We start from the raw sequence: 25,680 nt of genomic DNA, 5'->3' as shown, positions 1-25,680 counted from the left end.
TGTAAGAGTTGTGTGGAATATTAAAAAAATTTCACTTAATTTGTTTTACAAAATCGAATTTTTATTCATCTCTTTAAGTATACAAATATCGTAATTACAAGTATCAATATCAACATCATTATCATCGTTTTTATTATCGTTCGCCCTCTAAAACATGTGGGTAAATCGTCTTCAGCACCCATTTGAATTGATCAACTGGCCAGGATTGGCAATTTACGCTCTCTGGTTTTAGTCTTCTCTTTTTTCTCTGTGTAGAGCTGTGGGCTGTAAAGGAGCCCCATGGTTTTTCTCTTTGAAACTGTACACACAAAAAAAAAAACTAATTTCGCTGACTGACTTAATTGAGGTTGTGTTTATAAATTAAAATAAAAACTTAAATTAAATAGAGGGTTTTTTAGGCATTCCGAAATGGGGGTTTGCGGTTCGATTTTGTGTGTTGATGTCTTATAAATTACTATTGCATTAGAGGCGGAGAAGAAAGGTTTAAAATTAAGACTGGGCAGCATTGTTTCACGTACAATCCTCATTACATTTCTTATAGAACATAATATTATATGCATTTCATGCGCGAATGGTTCAAAATATATTTTATTTTATTTAATCCTCTAAATTACATTTTTGTGCGGTCGGAAGGGATTTCAAGAAAGGAGTGCAGGCAATATGACCATTGAACCATTTAGGCATGAAATGCCCTAAATCAAGTATTTAATATATAAAATAAACCATTTATGTTATGTCCTTCGTGCTTCGTATTATAAATATCGTTTTACACACTTGTTTGCTTTTTGTTGCATTTGACTAATAAACATTTTCCCTTCTATAGTAAGTAGTTTCCTCTCGTTTGTTGCGCGGTAAACCCGTGGCAACCCTTTTTCGATTTCTTTTATTTTGAAGAAATATTTGTACAATTTTCTCGTTTCTCCTATTGTTTCGCTCTCTCTTCACATGTATAAATAAAGTTTTCGAAAAACATTGCATATAAAATTTGTTAAAAATTCATTCATAACATCTCGTTATTATGTATTATGTGTTTGTTGATTAGGTTTTTGTTTATGCAATTATTTACAGTGTTAACAACAAATGCCTAAAAACTAAATAATAAATCTTGTCTAGCCCGCTGGCTGAACAGAACTTAATCGAAACATCAAGTGTGTGGCCTACATAACACTATTATTATTATTGCATTACGCGTATATTGTTTATGCTTAGGGTTCTCTACTTCATGCGGTTGATGACTAAGTCGGCGACCACCTGGAGGCCCTTCTGGTAGGGCGACTCCGTGAGCTCTTGGGCCAGCCGTATCGCCTCGTTGCAGTGCTTCTTGGCCAGGAAGCGGGTCTGCTCCAGGCCATGTGACTTGTGCACCAGCTCGAAGGCCCTCTCCACATCGCCGGGCTCGCTGAAGCGCCGCATCACCATGGGATTCAGCTCGGGGTACTGAAATAGATAGATGAGGAAAGGCATTTAAGTTATGCAGCTTTTGTATGTGGGTAAAATGCAACTATGACTTTGCGAACGCACTGCACGCGTGCGCAGCCCGTGGAATGCATAGCAAATGGGCATTGGTAATCGCTGGCAATTGAGCTACGGACCCATCTGCGCATCTAGCCAACGAGCACCACCCACCCACATGACATCATCACACCTTCACCGCCGGCACCATGAATCTATGATGGACGTTGATGCACTACGAGCAGTACAAACAAGTGGCCCAACGATACCAAGCACGTGCTTGTTACGCGCGGGACCCTTTATCAATTAGGGCAAAAATGCGAGTTCGCGAGGAAAAGACATGAAACCAAATACTACAAATACTACAACTAAGATTGAAGCAAATGAGATAAAATTTTAGTTTTCAATACGGGGATAGATGTTGAAGTGCAAATTAAATGATAAAGATTGTTATAATTTTTACATAGAACACGAAAAGGCTCATGCAGAGTAAAATTTGATGTACATCGAGGCAAATTAAGAGGGTAATAATTTCGTGTTAGTCTAACGGGAACATTAAAAGTTAAACGGTTTACCAGTTCTACGGAATCAATATCACCTCTTATAAGATTTTGCATAAAAATAGTACCAAGCATTATTCTACGGTTTTCAAGTGTAGGTAAATTAAGCAATAGTAATCTACTCTGGTAGGAAGGTAGCCTTACGTTTTGATCCCAGTTCAAACTACGAAGGGCAAAAAGAAGAAATTTTTTTTGCACCGACTCAATACGGTCGATGTGCACTTGATATTGTGGGCTCCAAACTGAAGAACAATATTCCAAAATAGGACGGACAAGGGAGGTAAATAATAATCTGGTTGTATAAGGGTCATCAAATTCCTTTGACCAACGCTTTATAAACCCAAAAACACTCATAGCTTTATTGACAGTGGCCATTATGTGGCAATCAAATTTAAGTTTTGGGTCGAGAAGAACACCTAAATCGTTAATTGAATATATACGGTCGAGTGGTGTATTTTGAAGAGAATAACTAACAAACGTAGGAGTGCCCCTGTAAAAAGTCATAACGTTGCATTTAAGGCAGTTCAGATTTAAAAGGTTGTACTCACACCATCCCTGAAAACAATCAATATCTGACTGTAAGTTGAAACCGGATCCTACATCTTTATATGATAAACAAAGCTTAACATCGTCAGCGTACATTAGTACACGAGAATGAGCTACGATAGAGGGAAGATCGTTAATAAACAAAGTAAACAGCAAAGGGCCTAAATGACTACCTTGAGGAACTCCAGATGTCACGTTGATCATTTTAGAAACAGCGCTCTTAAATATAACCCTCTGAGTCCTACCATTCAAGTAACTTGAAATCCAAGTTAATAGATTACATGGGAACCCAAGCTGATCTAATTTGAATAAAAGGAGAGAGTGGTTAACAGAGTCAAAGGCCTTACTAAAATCTGTATATATAACGTCAGTCTGCATGTTATTCTTATATCCATTTATTACAATAGATGATAGTTCAAGAAGGTTGGTGGTGGTCGATCTTCGCTTAACAAAACCATGCTGACACGGTGATATTAGCGAGGAACATAAATGCTGCAAATGAGAAGTAATAATACATTCAAATGCTTTAGGAATTGCCGACAATTTAGAAATGCCTCTATAATTCTGAGCATCCGCCTTCGCACCCTTTTTGTGGAGTGGAATAATGAAAGAGTCCTTCCAGATAGTTGGAAAAACTGATGATGAAATAGACAAATGAAAAAGTTTAAGAATCGGTTTACAAATGGTTGAAGCACAAAACTTAAGCACACTCCCAGGGAGTCCATCAGGACCGGGAGAATACGTTGGCGTTGTTGTTGCTAAATCCTTTAAAAGAGAACTTTCGGTAATTACAGGGGTAAAAATACAATTAGCCCTATTTAAGTGGTTAGGGTAGGTAGGGTTTGACCAAGCAGCCGAACTATAAGTAGTTTGGAAAAACTCGGCAAATAAATCCGCAATTTCAGAATCCGACGATGCCTCTTTTGAGTTTAAACGTACCGATGAAGGCAATGCCGAAGACTTTCGCTTGGCATTAACGAAGTTATAAAACTGCTTCGGATCATTTGAAAACTCGAATTTACATCGATTTAAATACATGGAATAGCAATGACTGTTGAGAACATTAAAATCTGAACGAGCCACAACATATTTCGCAAAATCAGATGGCTTTCCCGTTTTTTTATACTTTTTATAAGTGTTGGATTTAAGATTTTTAAGTCTTTGAAGCTCATTGTTAAACCAAGGAGGCCTGTTTAGCTTCGGAGGAAGACTGTCAGGTACGCATTCGTCAAAGAAAGTGTTTAAAACGCTATAGAAAAGTTCAATTGCACTGTCAATATCCATGCAATTGTACAAATCAGTCCAATTATATTGAGAAATCATGTAGTTTAGTTTATTATAGTCACATTTACGAAAGCATCTCCTTTTAGTTTGAGGAACTAAAGGAGAAAGGGTATCAGTACAGGGGAGGCCAATTGTCAATTCCAAAGTTGGATGATATTGGTCTTCAGGTACAACAAGTGCGTCAATTCTAGCTACAGTGACTTCATGCGGATCTAAAACAAAGACTAGATCTAATTGTCTATTTAATGAATTTCGTATAAAGCTTACTTGCTGTAACGATAATTCTAAAAGGCCATCCACAAAATCATGGGCGGATAAAGGAGTAGCGACAAGTGAGTCAGTGGGAAGAGACCAAGAGATATTTGGGAGATTAAAGTCACCCAAAACAATCAAAAGGTCTCTGTTAGAAAGAAAGGATAGAACAGATTTAATAGCAGACAGATGGTGCTCATAAATTATTAAATCAGAGCCAGGAGGAATATAAGAGCAGGTTACAAAAATAGATAAGGATTGAATGGAAACTTTGACACTAACAAATTCAATATCGTTAGGGATATGAATGTTAAGCCTCTCCGATGTTAAACTAGAGGTAACGGCAATCAGAACACCACCCCCCCTACGCGGGGAGCGATCGGTCCTGTAGGTGTTAAAGTTCATTGACAAAACTTCAGAGTCAGATATCTCTGGTTTCAGCCAAGTCTCCGTAAAAGCCAAAATATCTTCAGTAAATGCAGAGGAGTCAGCATAAAGCTTTGGTAGCTTCATATTTAGTCCTCTAACATTTTGATAAGCCAAAAATAAACCTGTTAGTTTTTTGGCACAGTGGAAGGCCTATTATTAGGCACAGTGGAAAGCCGATTATTAGGCACAGTGGGAGGCCTGTTATTTGTTCTCGGTTTATTGGGAACAAATTCTTTTATTACCAAATCATCATTAAGCCAAAAGCTTTCAGAAAGTAGTACATTAAACACATCAGGCGGAGCAAATATTTTAAAAGAAGATATCCTACGGGCGTACGAAAATCGAAATTGTTCAACTTCAATGTCCTCGGATGGGAATTTTTCACGTATGAATTCCATAACATCCTCAGATTTGGTATCCGGGGTAAATCTAGAAACAAACAATTGCTTCCTATGTGGAACAACTGAAAGTTTCTTACGCCCCCCAGCAGCAGTCTGAACCTCACTCGGCTGGGACCCAGAAGCGGTTCCTACTGTACCTACGGTCAGCACCGACTTCTGTAGCTCAGGTTGGCATCCAGAAACAGGGTCACCTCCGGAACTGGCTGTTACCATAGGCACAGGTGGCTCGCTTACCCCTGTACCGACCGGAACTGCTGCAGCTACCGAGTTCAATGTTTTGTTATGTTTCACGGTCTTATTAACCGCCCCTGAGCTGGCTTTTTTCCGTTTAGGCGACTCAGTTAATAATAATTTCTTATTATTAAATTGGTCGCAAACTGAGTTGAACCCGTCATTGAGCTGTGTGAAAACTCGTGAAAGGTTTAATAGTCCGTCTCGAGTCTGCCTCATAAAGCTGCTCATTTCGACTGTCATTTCCTTGCAGGACTCACATGCCCACATGAGACCGGTACGCATTTCAATGAAGTCTTTAACTCTGCCAGTAAATCCTGCACATTTGACGTGCATGACCGAATCGCAGAGCCAGCAGATAATAAAAGAATCTTTGGTTGACATCGGAAGAGCACAACTTTTCTTCATACAGATAAGGGCCATTTTATAGGAAAAAAAGATTATTCAAAGAAATAGAAAATAAAATGTGGAAAATATACCTCGAGTAAATTTGGCACTGGGATCAAATTCCAAAACCGCAAAAAACACAAAAGTATAAGAGCGCGAGATCGCGAATTAAGTCGAGAGCAAGAGAGCGCGAGAGAAAAAGTGTTCAATCGACTGAGCGTGGCTTGTGCGGCACCAACAACAAAACGAACGAACAGTTACAATGTAAAGCGAGAGAGAGAGACTATGAGAAAAGCACCCAAGAGTCTACAAGAAATTTGGCAGGTTCCGAGAGAGCGAAATTACAGTTAAAATAGAGCGGAATAGAGAGAGAGAAAAAGAGAGAGAATACAAGAGCAAATTTAGAGAGCGCAAAATAACACCAACAAAGCCAAGATATTAAACAAATCTAATGGAAATTGTTAAAATAACTAAAACCACATACCCGTTAAACAGGGAGATCTATTTAAAACACTAACGCGATTGTTAGGCAAACTTTGTTAGATGCTAAACACAAAACACTTGCGTAAAAAATCACAAAAATAAATCAAAAACTCAGAGCACAGGTAAACACAACCGTTCACAAGCGACGCTAAATCGATATCAGGAATACATCAATTTGGCGACGGCGGGCAGCCACTTTGGATGCAAGGCAAACGGAAAACTGGACAAAGAGACATCTCAATCTGGCATATTTGTGCACATAGAGAAAATAGTACTATTACTAGTAGTTATTTCAGTTTTTTTTTTATTTCATGTTTAAAGGACCAAAAATAATTTAAAATAATTGGAACAGATGCCAAAAAGTATGCAATGAAATATTTTAATCAGAGATTTGAACTCACGTTTGTTATAACATACTTTTGGGAACATTTTAAAGTGATTTCAAATCGCTAAAAAAACAATTTATAAGATTCTTCCTTTTTAATTCAAAGATAAAAAATAATTAAAATAAAATTTGAAGGAGAATCGCAAAGATACTCATTAAAGTGCCACTAAATCTTTACAGATTTATTTTCAATTTTTCCCTGTGCACTTAAACTATTGGCAAGCCAATGAGGAAACTTCAAATGGATTCCCAGACTCCTCACTCACCTTTTCGCATGCAAAAAGAACGGGGGCGGTGGCCAATCCCAGTTTCAGATCCGCCGCCGTCGGCTTGCCCATCTGTTCGGTGGAGGAGACAAAGTCCAGCATGTCGTCGACCAGCTGAAAGGCCAAGCCGATGTTGCGTCCATACTGGAAGGCCACCTCGGCCACGTTGTCGTCGGCCTGGGCAATCACGGCGGTCTGCAGGAGAGATAGATAATAAGTGGGTTCAAGATCAGTTGCAAATTGCAAGGGAATCCGATTGAATTGGGAACAATGACGCGAGACTGCGTGCAAACTAATTGCCGCATTAAGCGATAAATAAGTGCCAACTGCTTATGATTGCATGATGATAATGAATACTCACCGCCTTCAGTGCATTGGCGATCAGCGATGCGGTCTTCCTGTATGTCTTGGTCAGATAATGGGCGAAGCGCTCGTTCTCCGTTTCCCTTGAGCCCAGCTGCATGAACTCGCCTTGGACCAAATCGGTCAAGATCTGCAAGAGATCGAGGACAATGGGGTTGTAAATATGTCACTATAAACGGTGGTCGTGTTATGGATATGGCTTCAATTGTTCTTGGCCCGGGTTTCCCACTCGAAAATGAATGGATCATTACGCAATTCGCAATGTCTTATATACACTCATAAAAAATTCAAGATGATAAAATAATATTCGATGGTGGGTTAAAAAAAGTATGCAATAAAAATGTCGTCTTTTTACAATGAGTTAACGTTTTTGCCTACTTTTAGACACATATATAATTGATTTTAAAACCTAAATGATTTCGCTATTAAACATTTTAAGTCCTAAAATGTTTAAGAAATCTAAAAGTATTTCTCGTATTTCTCGATATTTAATATCTTTAAAACATCGATATTATCGAATCGAAAATGACAAAATATTGAACATATCGATAATTTTTAAGCTATACTTTTTTCTTGTCACTTCGAAAGTTCTTTAAGCGATTCTTGGCAAATTGTAATAAATAAATATATTATTTTCTGTGTATTAAAACATTAATCCACTCGTGTGTATGTAACTTCCGCTTGGCTAAAGCCTCAAATGCCAATCGCAAATACAATTGTGCCAAATAAATCTGGCAAACAAGATTTCATTCAGATCTCCAGAAGAAGCTGAATATTTTGGCTATCGCCGCTTCTGTTTGCCCATCAATTGTTCGGCACACCACGCCCTTCGATTCGCCTTTGAAATAGGCATTTTCATTGATTCGGCCACAAAATCTCACAGTCAGTTGTCAAAAGCTTTGGCAAACAATCGTGGGCGCTGAAAAATGGCGGTTTCCAAGGAGCTCAAGGTGATTCGGCCATAACTGGCCAATAGTTTCTGGCCAAATTCCTCTGCTGGACTTTCAATGTTAATTAACACTGACAAAAAGCCAAACTACCAGCCACAAGTGCGTGAGCTCTAAACAACTTGGCCAACAAGTGCATTTGGAGCCACAAAATTAACACAATGCCGCCTTTTAAGCAGCTAAACGAGACCAAAAGCTGCAGGCCGCGGAATCGAGTGCATTTTGTTGAAAAAATAATATGGTTTAGCCTCGAAACCACTTTGTAAGCCACTTATTTGGGGAATTTTCTTTTTGAATCGCATACTTCCGACAAGGGGAATTTGGCGGAAAAAAATGGTTACATGTTATCAAGATATTTTCAGGGGGCTTTTGCTTACAGGGTATAAAATCAATTTTTTTTAGACCGTATTTTCAATTGCTTAATAATGTCTGGGCCTTTCCTAGGGCATAAAAAGTCTTAACTGTCTGGTTTAGCCCAAAACTCAGAGGTAGTCATAAATTCACTTGATTGAAAGGCCGGTGGACATTCTACCCATTTTGTTAATGCCATCCAACGTCTTAGAAACCGCTGATTTTATTCAGACACGTGCACAGCATATTTAATATGATAAATCTGACAAATATATTCCGAAGATTGTAGATTGTGTCGTAGATGAAAGAAACAGGCAAAAAGTCGTCTATAAATGAGATACAAAATGAGTTGGATGAATACCAAGATTGGGTTTCTTTTGTCTAAAGGTTTTTGTGAATTAAATGGTTAAGCTAACAAAAGATTACCATAGTAAAACTTCTATAAATAGGTTTTTAGTATAAGGTTCAAGTAAATTTGTAAATATTTGTACATCCAAAAAAAAAACATTATAAATATTATTAATACCTTTCGATATCGAGTTTTATCCCTATGAACTACTTTTTAGAAGAGCTTGAATGAATATCGACAGTTTTCCATTTCTCAATATTTAAAAGGAATTTTTGTTCTTTTTATAATATTGAAAATATCGATAGTTTTCGAGTTCTACTTTGTAGAGTGTTTAGGGCTATGCCAAAGCCTCGTTTTTTGTTTATACTTATGTATAATTCCACAGTTCAGAGAAATTTAAATAAATAGTGGATACCAGTTGGAGCTGTTTGGCTTAGAACTAGTTTCCCGAGACGAATGACCTCACGATCGCAAAGAAAGTTTCATTTTGGCGGGGTCAAAGTGTTTGGAATGCAAATGAGCCACATTATGCGCTAGATACACGGGCATGATATCGCCCAGATTGAGGTAATGAAATAAACAAATAGCTGGGGATAAGTGTCTGGGCCGCACCTTAGGCCATCTTCAGATCCACAGGCCCATCCTCAGGTGTTACGCATGTTATTTTTTCCCCCATATTTCGCGAATTGAGAAAACGCCAAATGTGTAACCCAAAAACGTAGGCAAGTTTATTGTGTTTGCTTTGGCTATTAACTTGGCCCGCCGCTCGATTGTGTAAATATGCAGGGAAGAAGCTGTGGATTTGAAGAGAGATTCAGATTCGGAGCCACCTTTTGGACTTTTGGTTTCCAGGGCAACAGATCTAGTTTCACTCTCCATCGAAAGTGAAATTGGCAGGTGTGACTAATTTGAAATTTATAGAAACTACGTGAGGCAGGGCAAACTGAAAAAAACCCGGTGATTTATCTCTGAGGAATGCCGCTTCCTCAACACCTGTGTAAATCACAAGGACACGGATGCAAAGTGTCGGAACATAAAAAGTGAATGCCGCGATTTGTAGTAAAGTTTCTCGAACTCTGGCGAAGGGCAAACCTTGGGGAACTCAACTTCCAGGGACGCAGGAAGTTTTTGCGGGCCCATTAAAATTGGCAACTGGTTTTCGCAACGGGAAGTTGTTTCCTCCTTCTCGCCAAATGGAACGAGCAACTTTCATAATTTTAAGACAAAGGTTTACCCAACTATCGTGTGAGATTTGGCACCCGATCTGATTACGTACTTTCTCAAAAACAATTAACTTCGGGTTTGTTCTTGTGTACAGTGATATTTCCCCTGAATCCGGGAATATTTTTTTCCCCTTTCTAATATTTGTGTTTGCCCTGGCAATTAACGAGCAGCATAAAATGTGCGAAGTACTTGTTAAGTTCTCAAAACTGTTTGTTTTCGGTGGTGAGTGCAAAAAACTCTGAAGTTTTTTCTACTAGACTTTAAAGTTATTTTAGTAAGATGATCAATGAGGTGTTCGGTTGATAGTAAATCATAAAATTTTAATTTGAAGATCTATAGTTTGTATAAACTACACAGAAAATAAATTTTATATGAAATAGGGTCAAATCTACCTTATTTCATATCAAGAAAAATCAGATATGTATGTCAAATTTATGATTCAAGCATATCAACTTGATATTTTATCATAGCATGTAAAATACCAAATGTAGTATTTTTTGAACAAATAATGTATAATAAGATAAACATAATCTTTATTCATATCAAAATATTATGAAATTAACCAGGACATATAAATCTGATCTTTTGTCAGTTATTTTTTTTTTTAATAATAATTGTTGGTTATAATCCATTCTTGACTTTTCTTGATTTGTTCTCCCCATTATACTTCCCAATCTTAAGACCTATATTAGTCATATCCTTGTGACCCAAAGATTTCTTACCTGACTCAGCACGATCGTCACGTCATCGCTGCGCAGACGCGCTATCATAATCGAGGCAATCGATAAGATGTAATCGCCAGCCATTGTGACCTGTAAAAGCGATGAGACATGGTCAGAAACAAGCGGCCATAACAAAAGATCGGCCAACACAATAGCTGGAAGACAGTTATGTGTGGCAAGAGTTAACAGCCAACAGCAAGATGGTATAAAAACCGAAAACATATGACTAAGATAATCAAAGTGGAGGAATTACCGCTTCTTGTGAAGATTTGATTGGATTGGATTAATTATGCATTTCAATTTGAAGACATGTGTCGAAAGGCAAACTGCAGCTTTGGGATATTATTTTTGGGATCTATTATTAAATCCCATGAAGATTTTGAGGCCTTTCAAATGATGCAAGATACGAATAGATGTTGACAAAGTCAATAAACACTTCAAATCGAAATACGCAACAAATTGATGTCAAAGTCAGACTTTGGGAGCTGAATGATTGCTGTTCGGCTGTTTCGGTTGCCGAGCGTCGCTGGGCGCGTGTTTGGCTTGGTTTGTTTGGCCTGGGCAAACATCGGTGGCACCAATGATGCTGCACATATATCACAAATATCGAATATCTAATAGGACTTACCTTTTTATGGTTCCAAAGAGCATTCACGCTGGGCTTGCCGCGTCGGAAGTCCGACTGATCGATGACATCGTCGTGGACCAAACTGGCCGAGTGAACCATCTCCGAAAAGAGGGCGATCTGTCGCTGTTTGTGTACTAATTGGCTGTCAAGGCGAAAATGGGAAAATATGATTTAGAATTTGCGATTTGGGGGGAAAGAAACTGCACCTACATATATTTTATTTTGTCCGAAATGCGCACATTTCGCAAAACCACGCTAATTATTTACACTCGTCTACACAGAGGTCTTTTCTATCTTTGTTATATTTTATCATTCAAAGATAAAAATGATTTATTTTTAACATCTAAATTAAATAGATTGTCATCTAAACTATGTAAATTTATAAATTAATATTAAAAGTTAATACAAGGAGCCCCGAACTGAAATTAATTGTATGTTAAGTAATAAAAATAATTAAAGCAAAAACAGATGCAATTCGCTTTAATCACTTGCTTGTAAAATCATGATATATCTCTATAAATTTTATATGATCTCAATTTGTTTTTTTTCTTTTTACACTAATCCCGCTGTCAAATCCCCTATAAACTCACTGTGACTCGTTGTTCAGGTGATAGTTTATCGCCTTGGCCATCAACATGGTAACCATGGGTCGCAGCGCCTTTCCCTGGCCGTCGAAATAATAGCTGGCAATGGTGTCCAACTCAGGCTGGGATGTGCCCGATTTCAGCAGCTAAAATAGATAGAAATAAAATCAAGATGGAAAATTAGTCAAGCCCACTTTTGTTGTTCCGGTTAAATTCTCTAGAATCTGGCCTAAATTAGCAAATATTTGTGTTTTGGGGAGCGAGATGAAAAAAATCCCCCGATTTCGTTTGAGCAAAAAACCATCTAATCAATGACGTTCCTCTAAAATCAGAATGAAATTTATCACAAAAATTTTTAGGTGTTTTAAATATTTGTGGTTTGACATGATTGTGGTTTTATTTGGGGTTGCTAGCTATAAAATGGGATTATTCAAATATAATGATAGTAGCATCTTTCGAAAAAGAATTCGTATTATTTTCTCAGATGATTTTTTGCCTAAGCCATATAGTTAAATTATTCATCCTTTTACTTACATATCTCACATCGTCGTAAAAGTACTTGAGGTCGTCGTCGAGTATGATGTAGGGATCGATCTGGAACTCCCTCACGGGACCAGCTGGCTGTTGTGTGTGGACCGAGCTGTGTTGTCTGATATTCGGCTGGGAGCTATGACTGCATTTGTGGGGATTTTGCTGTAAGTTAGAAGTAAAATTGGTAGAACGGTTAGCAATTTCTGGTAAATGCTGCAATTACTAACAAAGTGTGAATAACGAAGGAGCGAACAAGTCACTTAACAACTTTCAATTACTTCGACTGCCACGACTAACAAGTTTCGCCTTGCCCGCCAGCGCATTTTGTGTGTGCTTTCGGCTTAGCCGAAAAATTAATAACTGGAAAATTGCAGCAGTTTTGGGGCTGTAACCGCCCGTAAATGGCCAACTAATTGAAGTCAATTGTTGACGCCCTCGCGCGACTCTTGACCTTGTCGCCAAAATTTGAATCGTTAAAGCCACAAATCCTTTTGTTGTCGAGACAAAAGACAGCAACACGCGCTGCTAAATTGCCGGGTAAAATGTTTTGGTAAAAAAAAGGTAGTTCCATTTTCCGCAGAAAAAATAAGTAGAGCAAAAATATATTTTTAATATTATATATACGACAGATGGAATTTTTTATATATTTCTAGGAAATATTAATAAACATTATATATTTCTTAAGCCTTTTTCATGAGCTAAGCCATTACTCGCTGTTCTATACTGTGTGTGTGCTGGCAGAGTTAAGTTATAAATTGTTCCCGGTGCACCGCTTTTGATTTGATTTCCTTTTCAAAGGCATTTATAATGCCATTATGCAATGTGTTTGCTTCTTGTGCAGCCTGTCAACTAGTCAACCAATCAACCAGTCAGCCACTCAGTCTGTCAATAAAAGCCGCACACATGCTGGCATGATAACATGTAAATTCGATGTTGCCAGCTGTCGGCGAACGGAGGCAACCAACTTTTACACCATCAAATATTTGGATAGTTGGATGTTTGGACTGGGTGTGATGGCGGATTACGCGGTGACCCACTTGTGAATATGAAGATCCTGACTTGGGCCAATGACCATCATTCACCGCCCTTGGCAAGCGATCTTCATCCGCATCTTCTGCAGCATCATCATCGTTTTGGGGGACTACACGTGTGGGTTTTTGGAAGCCAAACTGGTTCGGGGGCCCACAGCATCGTAAAATACCCAAACAAATTGTTGACCATTGAAAAGAGCTTGTAATGACCCAGTTTCATATTTAATATGTGTCATAAACATCGGAATGGGCTTAGCTTTTGCTTTTGGCGAGTAGAAAGCGAACCAAAAGTTCGGGGGCTTATTACAAAATACAAAATCGACGCATCACAATTTACAAACGAAACAGCAGCAGCCGGAAGAAATCCAATTAAATTCGAGTCGAGCGGCAAGGTAACTTTCATTTTCAATATGTGCGCCAAATTAAAATTAGTTGATAATATTTGCAAAGGCCAAGAAATAAAGTAAATAAAAGAAACAAAAGAAACAATTTCATTTCTTTTTTTTTTGGGAACGTGCAGAAATGCATTTAATTGTGGCTATTTCGAGTTGGCCGCATACGTTGAATGACTTTTAAGCACTGTTAAATGGTTTTTACAGGTGGAGTGCCCACGAAAGCCGAACGGATTTTAAGTGTCTTTAAACCCCTAAACCCAATGAACTGCCTGCCGTTGGGCACTTGCTTATGTTATGGATCAAATGCTCATTATTTTGAGAGCCAGGTCAATGATCGACGCTGCATTCTGTGTGTCTAATAAATCTGAATTTTTTAAAATTTAACTAAGCAAATTTATGATGGATTTTGCGATTTTATTGCGTGCAGAAAACCAAAAAACAGAGGCTCTCAAAATAAACACATAGGAAGTAGACTCTTTCGTTGCACTTGGCTGCTGAAGACGAACCGAGGACTTTGACTCAGTTTTTACAATGTGGTCTATTGTGTAATCGTGGAAGGAAGTGAAGAAATATCTAGAAAAGTCAAGATGATACAAAGGGAAAAAGATGGGCGTTGAAGCCACAACCAAAACGGTTTGACTTGGAAATCTAGAAAAAATAATTGAAACTCAGAAATAATTCCAATTTAACGATAAATTGGAACATAAAATACCCCTTTTTTTATATCTGTTTAACATTGCTTGAATATTGGCTTAAACCCCAAGACTAAATGCAAATTGAACACTCTAAATTGTAAGTTTTTCAAGTTGTTTCAAGATTATCTCGCATCGGTTGATAAGGTTAAACCGCAATTAGCCTGGCGCAATCCAACAATCCAACACTCCGCGATATCCAGTTTAACCTCCTGGTGGCCCACATGCAATGTGGCCACAAAAGAGGAGCCGCAACAATTGGCCAGGCAACTTTCACATCGATTCAAAAGGAAATAATAATAATAATGATCTCTTCGGCAACAATGTGGCAAATAATTTACTTTTATTTGCTTAGTGGCCTCTAGCGGCGGCGCCTCTGCCAATTTTCATTTAAATACGCGCGTTTTCGGAGTCATTAATTTAATTGTGGAAAAATAGCCAAAGCAAAAAAAATGGGCGCAGTGATCAAAGAAATTGCAGCATTTAACGGAGTGTGCAAAATTCGACAAGACAAGTGCCAAAAAGAAAACAAATAAAACTGGAATTTTCGCCACAGGGCGCTCCCACGACATAATCCCCTTCAGATACCATCCAAAATCCAAAAAAACCATCCCACTCATGGTTGCCAACTGAAGATGTAGACAATTAACGGCTGAAGGTATTTAAACATTTTCGAGTGCCAGGCAAAACTCGCACTGATTGATGACTGCCTTTGATTGAAGGCCCAACAAAACGGGAATATTGCAACATTTTGCACTGCTTATTGATGGCTTTACGACTCACTTTTGTGCAGAGCCTCCTCATTGTTGTGATTTCTGCTCTTGTTTCTGCCCGGAATTCGCTTAGTTTTTTTTCTTTTTGGGCAATTTGTATGCCGCATGGCTAAGGTATCATAAGCCATTTTTATTCAATATGGCAATATGCGAAACTCGACAATTGCCATTGCATGTTGCTATTTTTATGGAGGCCGACTTTGAGTACGAAAACTGTTAGCACCTGCGATTTAAAAACCAAACATGCTAAAAATTTTTCAATTATAGTAATCAAGTTAACAAATTTATGCCTACGCCGCGTGGCGAACAGAACATTTAAGTTGTTTACTAATTTAGAGATTTTAATTTCGTCGACCTTAAGGACATATATTTGTTAAAAGTTTAATTTATAAAGTGACTAATTAGATAGATATTTATGAGGAGACCAAGACCAGCAAAGAACCAAATTTTTTAAAAATTAAAAAATTTTGAAATGGATTTTAAGGAGTTTTTGTTCTTGACTTTTTAAGAAAACTACACCCAGAAAAAAAAAAGACCTAAAATGTCAAAAAATGGCCTAGAATTTAGGTAAAATTGGCCTAAAACTGGAGCTAAGTCCTTGAATGGCCTAAAATTTAGGATACCATGACCTAAAATGTTAGGCCATTAAAGGCCTAAAATGAGGGTAATTTTTGGCCTAGATTTTAGGTAATTGGCTGCCTAAAAATATATGAGAAAACCCCTATCCAAAATTTTAGGCTTTCTTTGGCCTAAAAATATGTACTGAAAAATTTATAATATTATAAAGTAAATACAGAAAAGTTTATAGCTAACTCGAGGTCAATGTCGGGCTTAGTCTTCAAGAAGTCGTCATTATGCCAACAAAAGGAGCGAGGAGGCTTCACAGTTCAGCAGTGAAATCGCTGTCTTATTCAACGATCGAAGTGGGTTACCATGCAAGCCGCGCTGTAACTGGTTGGGAATTATAGCGTCGCCAAAACGGTATCAGAGTTCCGTGCAAATTTATTTAGGTAAAAGGCATTAATTTTAAGGCCCACGCTGACCTAAAATATTAGGCTTTACGGGACCTAAATAGTAGGGCAAATATACCAAAAATTTAAATTTTTAGGCAGTACATGACCTAAAAAGGAACTTTTAGTCCATTTAAAATGTTTTAGGCTATGCATGACCTAAAATGTTGTCCATCATTTTTCTGGGTGTATTACATTGAAATTTTAAATTTTTTAAAATATTTGTTTTTTTGATAAAATACTTCTCCGACCTTGTAGAAACTCAGCAAAACCCTGCTGCGACAATCGAATCATTTACCAAAAATTTTAATTGCTCCTTTCTTCTTATTTCTGGCTGGTTAAAAAAGAAATACCGCCGCCTTGATCGAACATGACAGGCCTTTGCTTTGGTAGCGGAAGCGGCCAAACGCAAGGTATTGGCCAAAAGCGGACACAGAGAGACATGGCCAAGAAAGTGAGCAACTGAGGGCCGCGAAGACGAGGCTTTGGACTTACTTTCCCTTTTTGTCATCGCCGCATGTATTGCGGTTGTATTGCCATGGCTGACATAACCCAAACTCGGTTGCTTGGTAAGCAAAAGCAAAAGCAAAGGCAAGCGATTGGCTTTGTAATTTCTCCGTTCGATTTTAACCGCGGGAGCTTCTTCATTAGCCAAGTTCGCTGGCAAGTGGTTAACATGCGTGTTAACAACCCAGTCAGTCGCACCGCAGGCATCCCAAAACTCAAACTCAAGTGAGTGTGAATGCCGAAGTGGCCCGAGTGTTTGCCTCCAAACTGGGCAATTTGTATTTGACAAATTGTCCATTGCGGCATTGAGAACGCTTCTGAAAATTCCTCTTCGACAGCAGCAGAAGCTCGAGTGGATAGCATAATCTATTGACATTATTTGCTAATGTCTCAATCGCAAACGTATGCTATAATGCGTCACGGTTTCATTGCGATCGCAATAAGGCTCATCAGAAACTATGACAACTGCAATCGATTGACCAATTGAGGTCTGCAAATCATCGGCTGAAATTTTAAATGGCTGCCCACAAAGTGGGACATATATGGGAAATCCCAAGAGGTACTTCATTATGTGGGGTTTAATGGATTTAAGATTTTGTAAAACATTTTGTAGAGTTTGAGTTCTTGTTTCTATATAAACAAGAAAGGAAGCTAGCTTCGGCCAGCCGAAGCTTATATACCCTTGCAGATCATTCCTATTAATTTACAAATCGCAAAAATGTTCAATTTTCTAATATTTCTCATTAATTTTCCGATCGTTCCTATGGCAGCTATATGATATAGTCGTCCGATTTTGATCAAATTAAAATTGAAATTCGAAAATATTTAAAAAGAGTCATATCCTAGAGTAGGGGATAATACAATAAAAACCAAAGAAGCTAGAATTTATTTCCTATTACTTTTCCATTAATTTTCCGATCGTTCCTATGGCAGCTATATGATATAGTCGTCCGATTTTGATTAAATTAAAATTGAAATTCGGAAATATTTAAAAAGAGTCATATCCTAGAGTAGAAGATAATACAATAAAATCCAAAGAAGCTAAAATTTATTTCCTATTACTTTTCCAATAATTTTCCGATCGTTCCTATGGCAGCTATATGATATAGTAGTCCGATTTTTTAACTAATTAATTCGAAATTCAGATATATTTAAAAAATAACATCCCCAAAAGTAGAAGGTAATATTTCAAAAAACACCGAAGCTAGAATTTTTTAAAGTTTTTTTTTCCGATTGTTCCTATGGGAGCCATAAGATATAGTTGTCCGATCCGGTCGGCTCCGACATATATACTACCTGCAATAAAAAGAAGACTTTTGGGAAAGTTTCATCCCGATAGCTCAAAAACTGAGAGACTAGTTTGCGTAGAAACAGACAGACGGACAGACGGACGGACAGACGGACATGGCTAGATCGACTCGTCTTGTGATGCTGATCAAGAATATATATACTTTATGGGGTCGGAAACGTCTCCTTCACTGCGTTGCAAACTTCTGACTGAAATCATAATACCCTCTGCAAGGGTATAAAAATATTATTTTACGTCACAATCGCTTTTAAACGATTTTAAAAGGTGTCTGACGCCCACATATTTAAAGACTTTGTAAAAGTATAAATGCAATTTTGTTGTGTTTATTAATACCTATCGAAATGTAGAAGAAAATTTCTAAATCAGATCATTCATTAACAAGTTATGTGCAAATAATGAAATGCAAGCAGTTGCTTTGCTGCATGCACATCTCCATCTCCCTCGCCCTTGCTTAAGATGACGCGTATCTGATAGTCGAGGTACTCGACAATTGAGTTCTCTTTTCTTTCTCTTCTTTTAACTTAGAGATCGAATGTGTTTCCTTTCAATCAGCAATTAAATCCAAGTCGATACCCTCATTATTGCATTTTCCCCCTAATGAGTTGTCATCCCAAAAGTGGACGCATTGAAAGTGATTTTTCATTTATTAATTGGTATAAACTTGATTTCCGATCCAGTTTAGCTTGGCCATTTTCCGCAGTCACATATCTGCAGCAATCGAATCGAATCGCGTGGAATTCCCGCGTCCACCGTCACTTTGGATATTGCGCAATGGCGATTTACAATTGAAATTAGTGCGTGCTTGTCCAACGCGGCGGCTGCGTGATATTTGCCTATGGAGGCGACTTAAAACGCTGTTAAAAGCGATGGCGAATGCGTTTTTAAACGCCCTGACATCGAAGCGATTGTAAAATGCGCCGAAAAAGCCTGTGGGAAAATCATTTAATAGCCGAAAAATATTTTCAGGCCAGGCCCAACATAATTTCCGAAGGTGTCAGTGTGCAGTTGGTAATTATAACAATCTGTCAAAAGGCAAAAACACTAAAATATAACCAAAATTAAGGTACACCAAGGAAAAGCAAAATGTTTTTGCAGACAAATTGGAAACCAGTTAGTAGTGGAAAACCAGAAAATTCAAGTTTATCCTGCATTGGCAGCTTTGGCGGCTTTGGGTGTAAATCAACCCAAAAAATTACATAAAAAGCGCGAGCGCAGACAGGAAAAAAACAAAAATTCCGAAATGCAAACTGCAAAGGCGACGCGTGCCGCCAATAAATGCAAATCTAATTTTTCGTTTTAATTTTTCTGGCCAAGAGATTTTGAAATAGGCTTGACGGCCGTAAAGTGTGGAAAACATTTAACCAAATTCCAATGTTAATTAGGTGAAACCCAAGAAACCCTTGGCCAAATAATGGAGCCCGGATTGAAAGCCAGAATGAACAAGTGAGGCAATCAGTGTGGGAAATATATGCAAACGGCGCTGGGAGAGATAGTCAAATTTATGATAATTACTGATAAAACATCAATGAATGCAAACCGAACGCCCAAGAGGCAGGAAAGTCGACCAATGAGCGACATTGACGAAATGCGGGGCTGACAGCTGTCCAGACTCGATGGGTTTTGGGTTTGGTTTTGGACGGGTTATGCAACTTGGTCAAAACTATCCGAAGCAAACTTGCTCCACCGCCCAACACCGCTCCCTTTGCACACAGAAAGAAAAGCAGGTCGAAATCGGTTTCTATTTGCTGATAAAATAAATATTTACAGATTTAAGATATTTTGAGTAGAGGATTTGAAACCCATTATACCTTTTCTTAAGTTTTAAAAATTCAGTAGTTGTGAAACATCTGAATTAATTTTTTTTTGTGAGTACATAGCATATGTACTTATATGGCAAAAGGGATCCGAGTTCGAATCCCACTGCTGCCATATACAATTTTTTTTTATTTTGTTTAGTACTTTAATGTTTTTTTTTTTAATTACATTTTTTATTATAATTTCAATGTTATGATCAGTTAAAAAAGGATCCTGGCTCGAATTCCACTGCTGTCATTTAAATTTTTTTTATTTTGTTGAATAATTTTTTGTTTTTTTATCTTATTGTTTATTGTTATTTCAAAATTAATAGTATTTAAATTTTGAAACAAATCATTCATTCGTCATTTTTATCAATAAGGATCGACATTTCTCTCTGTGCAGGCGGCGGCGCTTCTTTTTCGGCTTTCAAATCGAAATCCGAATATTTGTTGTTAAGGAAAACAACGCCGAAATCATTAACAGTTAACAGTCTTGGCGCGAAAGAGAGGGAAATGCGGCAGAAAGGCCGAAAACCACCGATACCAAAACCGAAACCAGTTTAGGACAACAAACCAAAACGCATGCGTCTTTCTGGAATTGGGTCAGCAAGTAGGGGCCGAAAAATACCAAAGCCAAACTTCGGCGATCAAAGAGACCATTGCAGGTGTATTATACACAGCTGTAGGACAGGTTGAATGAAAGTCAATCCGCTTAGGCAGGCCCACATCCAATTTCCGAAAAGCCAATTAAGCCACCAGCAAGTGCACATTAAATATAAATAATATTCGGACTGATAGAGAATATTATTCGGAGCGGAATTTCGTTTTTGGACTTCTTCTTTTTGGAGGGCCGGCCACTCGGACCTTGGGTCAGTGAAAGTGTTGTGCAGAAATACAGAAATAAAGATACAGCCACAAAGATTTACGATATGACCATCTCGTTCATGCGGCAGATGTATCTTTTAGCATATCTGCTACTTTTTTGTTGACTTTCTCACCAGAGGTTAACGCAGAGAAATATGACTGATTGTGAAATATAATTAAAAGGAATGCGGGTTGAGAGATTTTAATTGAGAAATACTTGTAAATATTTCTGGTGATGTTAACCTATTTATTATCTTAAAAAAAGATATGAGGTTTTTTGGTATTCTAACTGAAGAAGTTATGAAAATAATGATGATCTACAATAAAAGACACTGGTTATCTTTAGGTTAACACTTCCCCTTCCATGTTTAAATTTAAGAGCCACCTTTAATAAATTAAAACCAAATAACAGCTAACTTTATCGAGTATTGACTTCGTGCCCAAAATTTCTAAAAAATTTCAATGAAAACAGGTTGAGATTCGGTTTCGGTTTCACTTTCACGCGACCGAACCCTCGCATTCAAATTAAGCAGAGGCATATAAGAAAGAAGCGAAGAATCGACAGAAATCAATCCAAAATCTCCCGTTAAATCGACTAACTGTTCACCAGACTCTCTAATCTAATTGAAAAATCGCCACCTTGAGATGCGAGATTCCGAGTATTCGAGTATCAACCCATCGAATTCACACGCTGGCGTTAAAACTCTTCTCTTTTTATTTCACGCATTTGCAACGAAAGTGAAAAGTGTATAAATACTCAAAAACTCTTAGGCGGAAGAGGAGGAAAATAAGAAAATGATTTGGAAACAAATTCGGGGCTAAGATAACGAATGCTTAAAGCTGGCCAATCGGCTTCTTGCCAAATTCGTGTGGCGCATATAGAAAAAGACTTTTTTTTTTCGTCTCATTTGGCCGGTTTCTTTTGGCCAAAACAATGGAGAGCTCAACGGCAGCTCTTGGCAAATGAAATGAAGAAGAAAGTCAAAGAAACCGTTAAAAGTGAATTTCTTCTACGACTGCTATTGCCGACTATTATTAGTTGGCGTTTTTTTATTTTTTTTCGGTTTTCAGTTTTTGGTTTTTGGCTTTGGCTGCGACGTGCGCTTTCTATTTGCGTTTTGTTTATTGTTTACCTATGATAGATGAACGTATCAGTTTCCAGGTGCTTTTTTTGTGGATGTGAGCTGGGCATACAACCAATTTGGCGTTGAATGAATTTTTATTCGGCTCCGAAATGAAACAACAAAAAGGTCTTAAACAACTAAAATGCATAAATAACTCGATGACGACAACTGCATACACAATTTCTTGAACTTTTTCCAATATGATTGGGAGCTGTATTTATGGTGACAAAGTGCATTTATTTACATTTTTGGAATCGAATTTGATTAATATAAAAAATATACTTCAAAGTAAGTACATATATAATTATTTTAGTCATAGATTAACAAAAGATCAGATTGATATGTGCTGGTCAATTTGATATTTTTTAAGGATCATGTTATTCGTATCATTTTGACATGAATAAAGATTATGTTTATACTTGTATAAAAAATATTAAATTTGGTATTTAATATGCTACGATAAAATATCATGTTTCTCTTTATTGATATGAGATAAGGTAGAATTTTCCTATTTCATATCGTATTTTTCTCTGTGTATATATTTAAAAAAATCCCTTTTATTTAAATTTTTTATAGATTTTTTCCAGAGGAATAACATTTAGATCTAAATATAAATCTAAGAAAAAGGTGTTATAAAATGTTGTTTTCGCATTTCTCGGGAGGCAATAGCTAATGTCTAGCCTTTCGGATCAAGGTCTGTTTTACGAGTGAACAAAAGTGTCAAAAGTGTGCATTAAAGTGAATTAACGAGCACTTAACCTTTTTCATATATAGCCCAAAACTGACCAAACGGCGCCATATAAATACAAATAAATACATTTAAGCCAAGGCTGTCCGCCAAAATAACCAATGCAGTTTATGCATTCAGCCTACTGCATTCGCAATGCTAAAGCAATTAAATCACCAACCACCCCCCGAACTAAATGGGCTGGCTTAAATGGCGTGCCATTAAACAATAAACTAAATAGCAAATGTGAGAAACCAATGCACTAATTGTGGCCTATACATTCATGCATGCCTCCTTGACTAGTAAGTAAGTAAGTAAGCAATTAAGCCGAAGGCGAGTGCTTAACTAGCCAATTGAATTATAAGACAATTGCCGCGAAGTTCCTTCTGGGTTTTTCCTCTAGTCAAGCAAGACAACAAAGGCTCCCAGAACATAACCTAGAGATATTTTCCACCATAAATATGGCATAGCATGGACAAATAACTCCATAAAATATAATGAGCTCGGTTATTTACGACCCTTTCGATGCACTCAGTGCGTCATTCATGGGATTTTAATTTTAAATAGCAGATGGGCAGAGAGTTATTTGAATTCCAATCGGTTTATTTAATACAGTGGGCTCTTTATGGTACGAATAATTATATATAAATATTTATGATCTATTATTATGATCTATATTATGGGGAAAAGATAGTCCAGAAAAGCCCTAAATTTAATTAAAGGTTTTTATTATTTTGCAATATTTATTATATTTAAGATAAAGTATACCTTTCTATTTTGTAATTTGTTATTTCAGTAAATATAATTAAAAACAACATTTATTTTAGTTTAAAAATATTTGTTTACCCTTTCTTGCGTATTTACTGTATTAGTAATAGGCAGTAAAACAAATGAAATAGCAAAATGCTGATAGTGCTTCACCGGCTGATAAGAAAACATCAATCCGCTTGTTTGACAAAATACAGAACCGATCCAAAATCCACTTGAAATATTACGTATACGTATGCGCAGGTCACAGTTTGGCAGGCCAAATAGAGCACAGTTTTGGGGGCACTGGCCCCTTAAACCGAATCAGCTGTTTATTGGCGCTGCAAATAGCGCGAAAATCAACAAACGCGGGCGATAAATATTGATAAATACGAGCAATAAACCAGAGCCAAATATGCAACTAGCGAAATTGCATAACTCAAAAAAAGAAGGAAAAATATAGTGGAAAAACAAAAGGAAGAAAAACGCTACAGACTAGCGACTTGTCAACGATATAAAAATAATGAATAATGACAAACTACAGACAGACCAGAAAGAGACATAATTATCGGGGCCAGAAAGACAGAAAGCCAGAAAGAGAGGCAGATGAAAAACTTCACCTTGCAAAAATGCGGGGAAAAACACATGAAAAACGGAGAGAAACAGAGGCGTTCGGCAAAATGGTAAAATGGTAAAAAAGCCAAGGCACAATAATAAATAAATGCGCCAGCTTCCGCCAACAACAACACACTGCAACACTGCAAATGCAACTGCAACTGTGGGCGCAACAAGTTGTTTTTTTCACGCTACTTGCACAAAAGCAATGGCCAACAGCCAACAACCAGCAACCAATTTCACTTTCATTTTCTTTTTGGCTTTGCAGCGAAGAAAAGAAAAGCGGACAGCAAAAGCCAAAGTCACGCAGACGCATTAGCGGCCAACAGTTTGGTTTTGCTGCAAGCGCAGCCAATGCACTCTGCACTGGAAAAAAATCAGCAAATCGATATTAAATCGAGATTCTTTTTTTTATTTTATTTAATGTGAATGCACACTTTAATTAAGATATTTCTTAAAATGTTTTAATTTATATTACAAAGTGTTTTATAAATGTATAGATCTCACCTTCAAGACACACAACAAATTGATCTACTTTTTAAAGTGATTTAAGTATTAAAAAAATATTTTATATTAAGAAATTATAAGTTAAAAAATGTTTGTTTTGTAAATTTTAAAAACCAGTAATTAAAAAAATTGCACTTGTATTTATTAAATATAATTTAATTGAAAGTGTTTTAAGTGACTTTTTTTAATCCCTATATTTTTATAATTGTAAGTTATAACATTTTTTCCGGTGCAGACTTGCTGCGCCAATGAACTCACCAGCAGATCGGGATAATCCTTGCCCATGCTGAAGCTTAATCCGTGGAAGAGTCGCCTGGCCTGGTGTTGAACTTTGGGCGGGCTGAATCCTGTCGATGGGGATGGCCCAGTCAGTCCGGGTCTTGATCCGAATAGCTGATACAGCAACTTGTGCGTCTGCTGGCGACGAGAACCGCACACGACGCGACCGGAAGTGCTCAAGCAGGCCATTTTAGTGGGTTTTTGTTGGTTAAAGAGATTGGTTTATTTTGATGGGTTTTTTTTGTGGGGGCAGAGAAGGACTTGGAGCTTCTTGATCGAGACACAGGCACACAGAATTCAACAGGTGAACAGCATTATAATGGGCTTTTTGTATATATTTTGTTTATCGGCAGGATCGCAGGATTTGAAAAGCGCGCGATTTCGGGATTTCGGAATTTGAACTGGCGATTTTCGAGGCGACGGCGAAGCGCGGTTTGCTTGCGTTTGGCTTCAGCAGCTCCAACGAAGTGTTTTCGCTTTTTGTGGATTTTTGAATCGATGCGCGTGCGCGCCGTCAGGTGTGGTGAATAGCGGCGAGTGCCCACTGTGGTGAGTACGATCTGGCACGAAGTGCGGTTCGGCTTGAACTTGAACGGGGATTTCGGTGGTTGGACCACGCGGTTTTGCAGTCACTGGAGGCGTCTTGGAGGTCGGGGGCTATATAGATGACCCCTGTGTTTACCTGTGGGTCGCTCTATTTTCGGGGGATTATATCCGGAATCCGACTCCTCTCTCAAAGGTCATTTGGCCTGGCAGCCACTACCGTCCAACCCCCGCCAGAGTCCTCATGTTCAGCAACTTCTTGGACACTCAATAGAACCACTTTTAGCACGTTTTCCTTCCCAGGAAATAGTTTTTATTTAACTCGCACGCAATTTGCACCTTTTCACTACTTTATTTTGACGTAACAGTGCAGAACAGCTGCTGCG

The 25,680-nt window shown here is 37.8% G+C and overlaps 1 protein-coding gene across 1 annotated transcript; it reads right to left on the bottom strand.

The window, feature by feature from the left end:
* Positions 1-39: 39 nt before the first annotated feature.
* qless (decaprenyl diphosphate synthase subunit 1 qless) lies at positions 40-25,652 on the bottom strand. Its single transcript, XM_017142917.3, has 8 exons — positions 24,731-25,652; positions 12,379-12,537; positions 11,851-11,990; positions 11,261-11,402; positions 10,633-10,722; positions 7,038-7,169; positions 6,677-6,871; positions 40-1,437 (listed from the first exon to the last, which is right to left on the bottom strand). Exons 1-8 carry the CDS (start codon positions 24,938-24,940, stop codon positions 1,216-1,218), a joined length of 1,290 nt encoding a protein of 429 aa, XP_016998406.1. The 5' UTR covers positions 24,941-25,652; the 3' UTR covers positions 40-1,215.
* Between the last annotated feature and the right edge of the window lie 28 nt (positions 25,653-25,680).

This window comes from Drosophila takahashii, chromosome 3R (genome assembly GCF_030179915.1).
Source record: "Drosophila takahashii strain IR98-3 E-12201 chromosome 3R, DtakHiC1v2, whole genome shotgun sequence".
Lineage (NCBI taxonomy): Eukaryota > Metazoa > Arthropoda > Insecta > Diptera > Drosophilidae > Drosophila > Drosophila takahashii.
The sequence above is the reverse complement of the archived record's forward strand: the minus strand, read 5'-3'. Positions and strand labels throughout refer to the sequence as shown.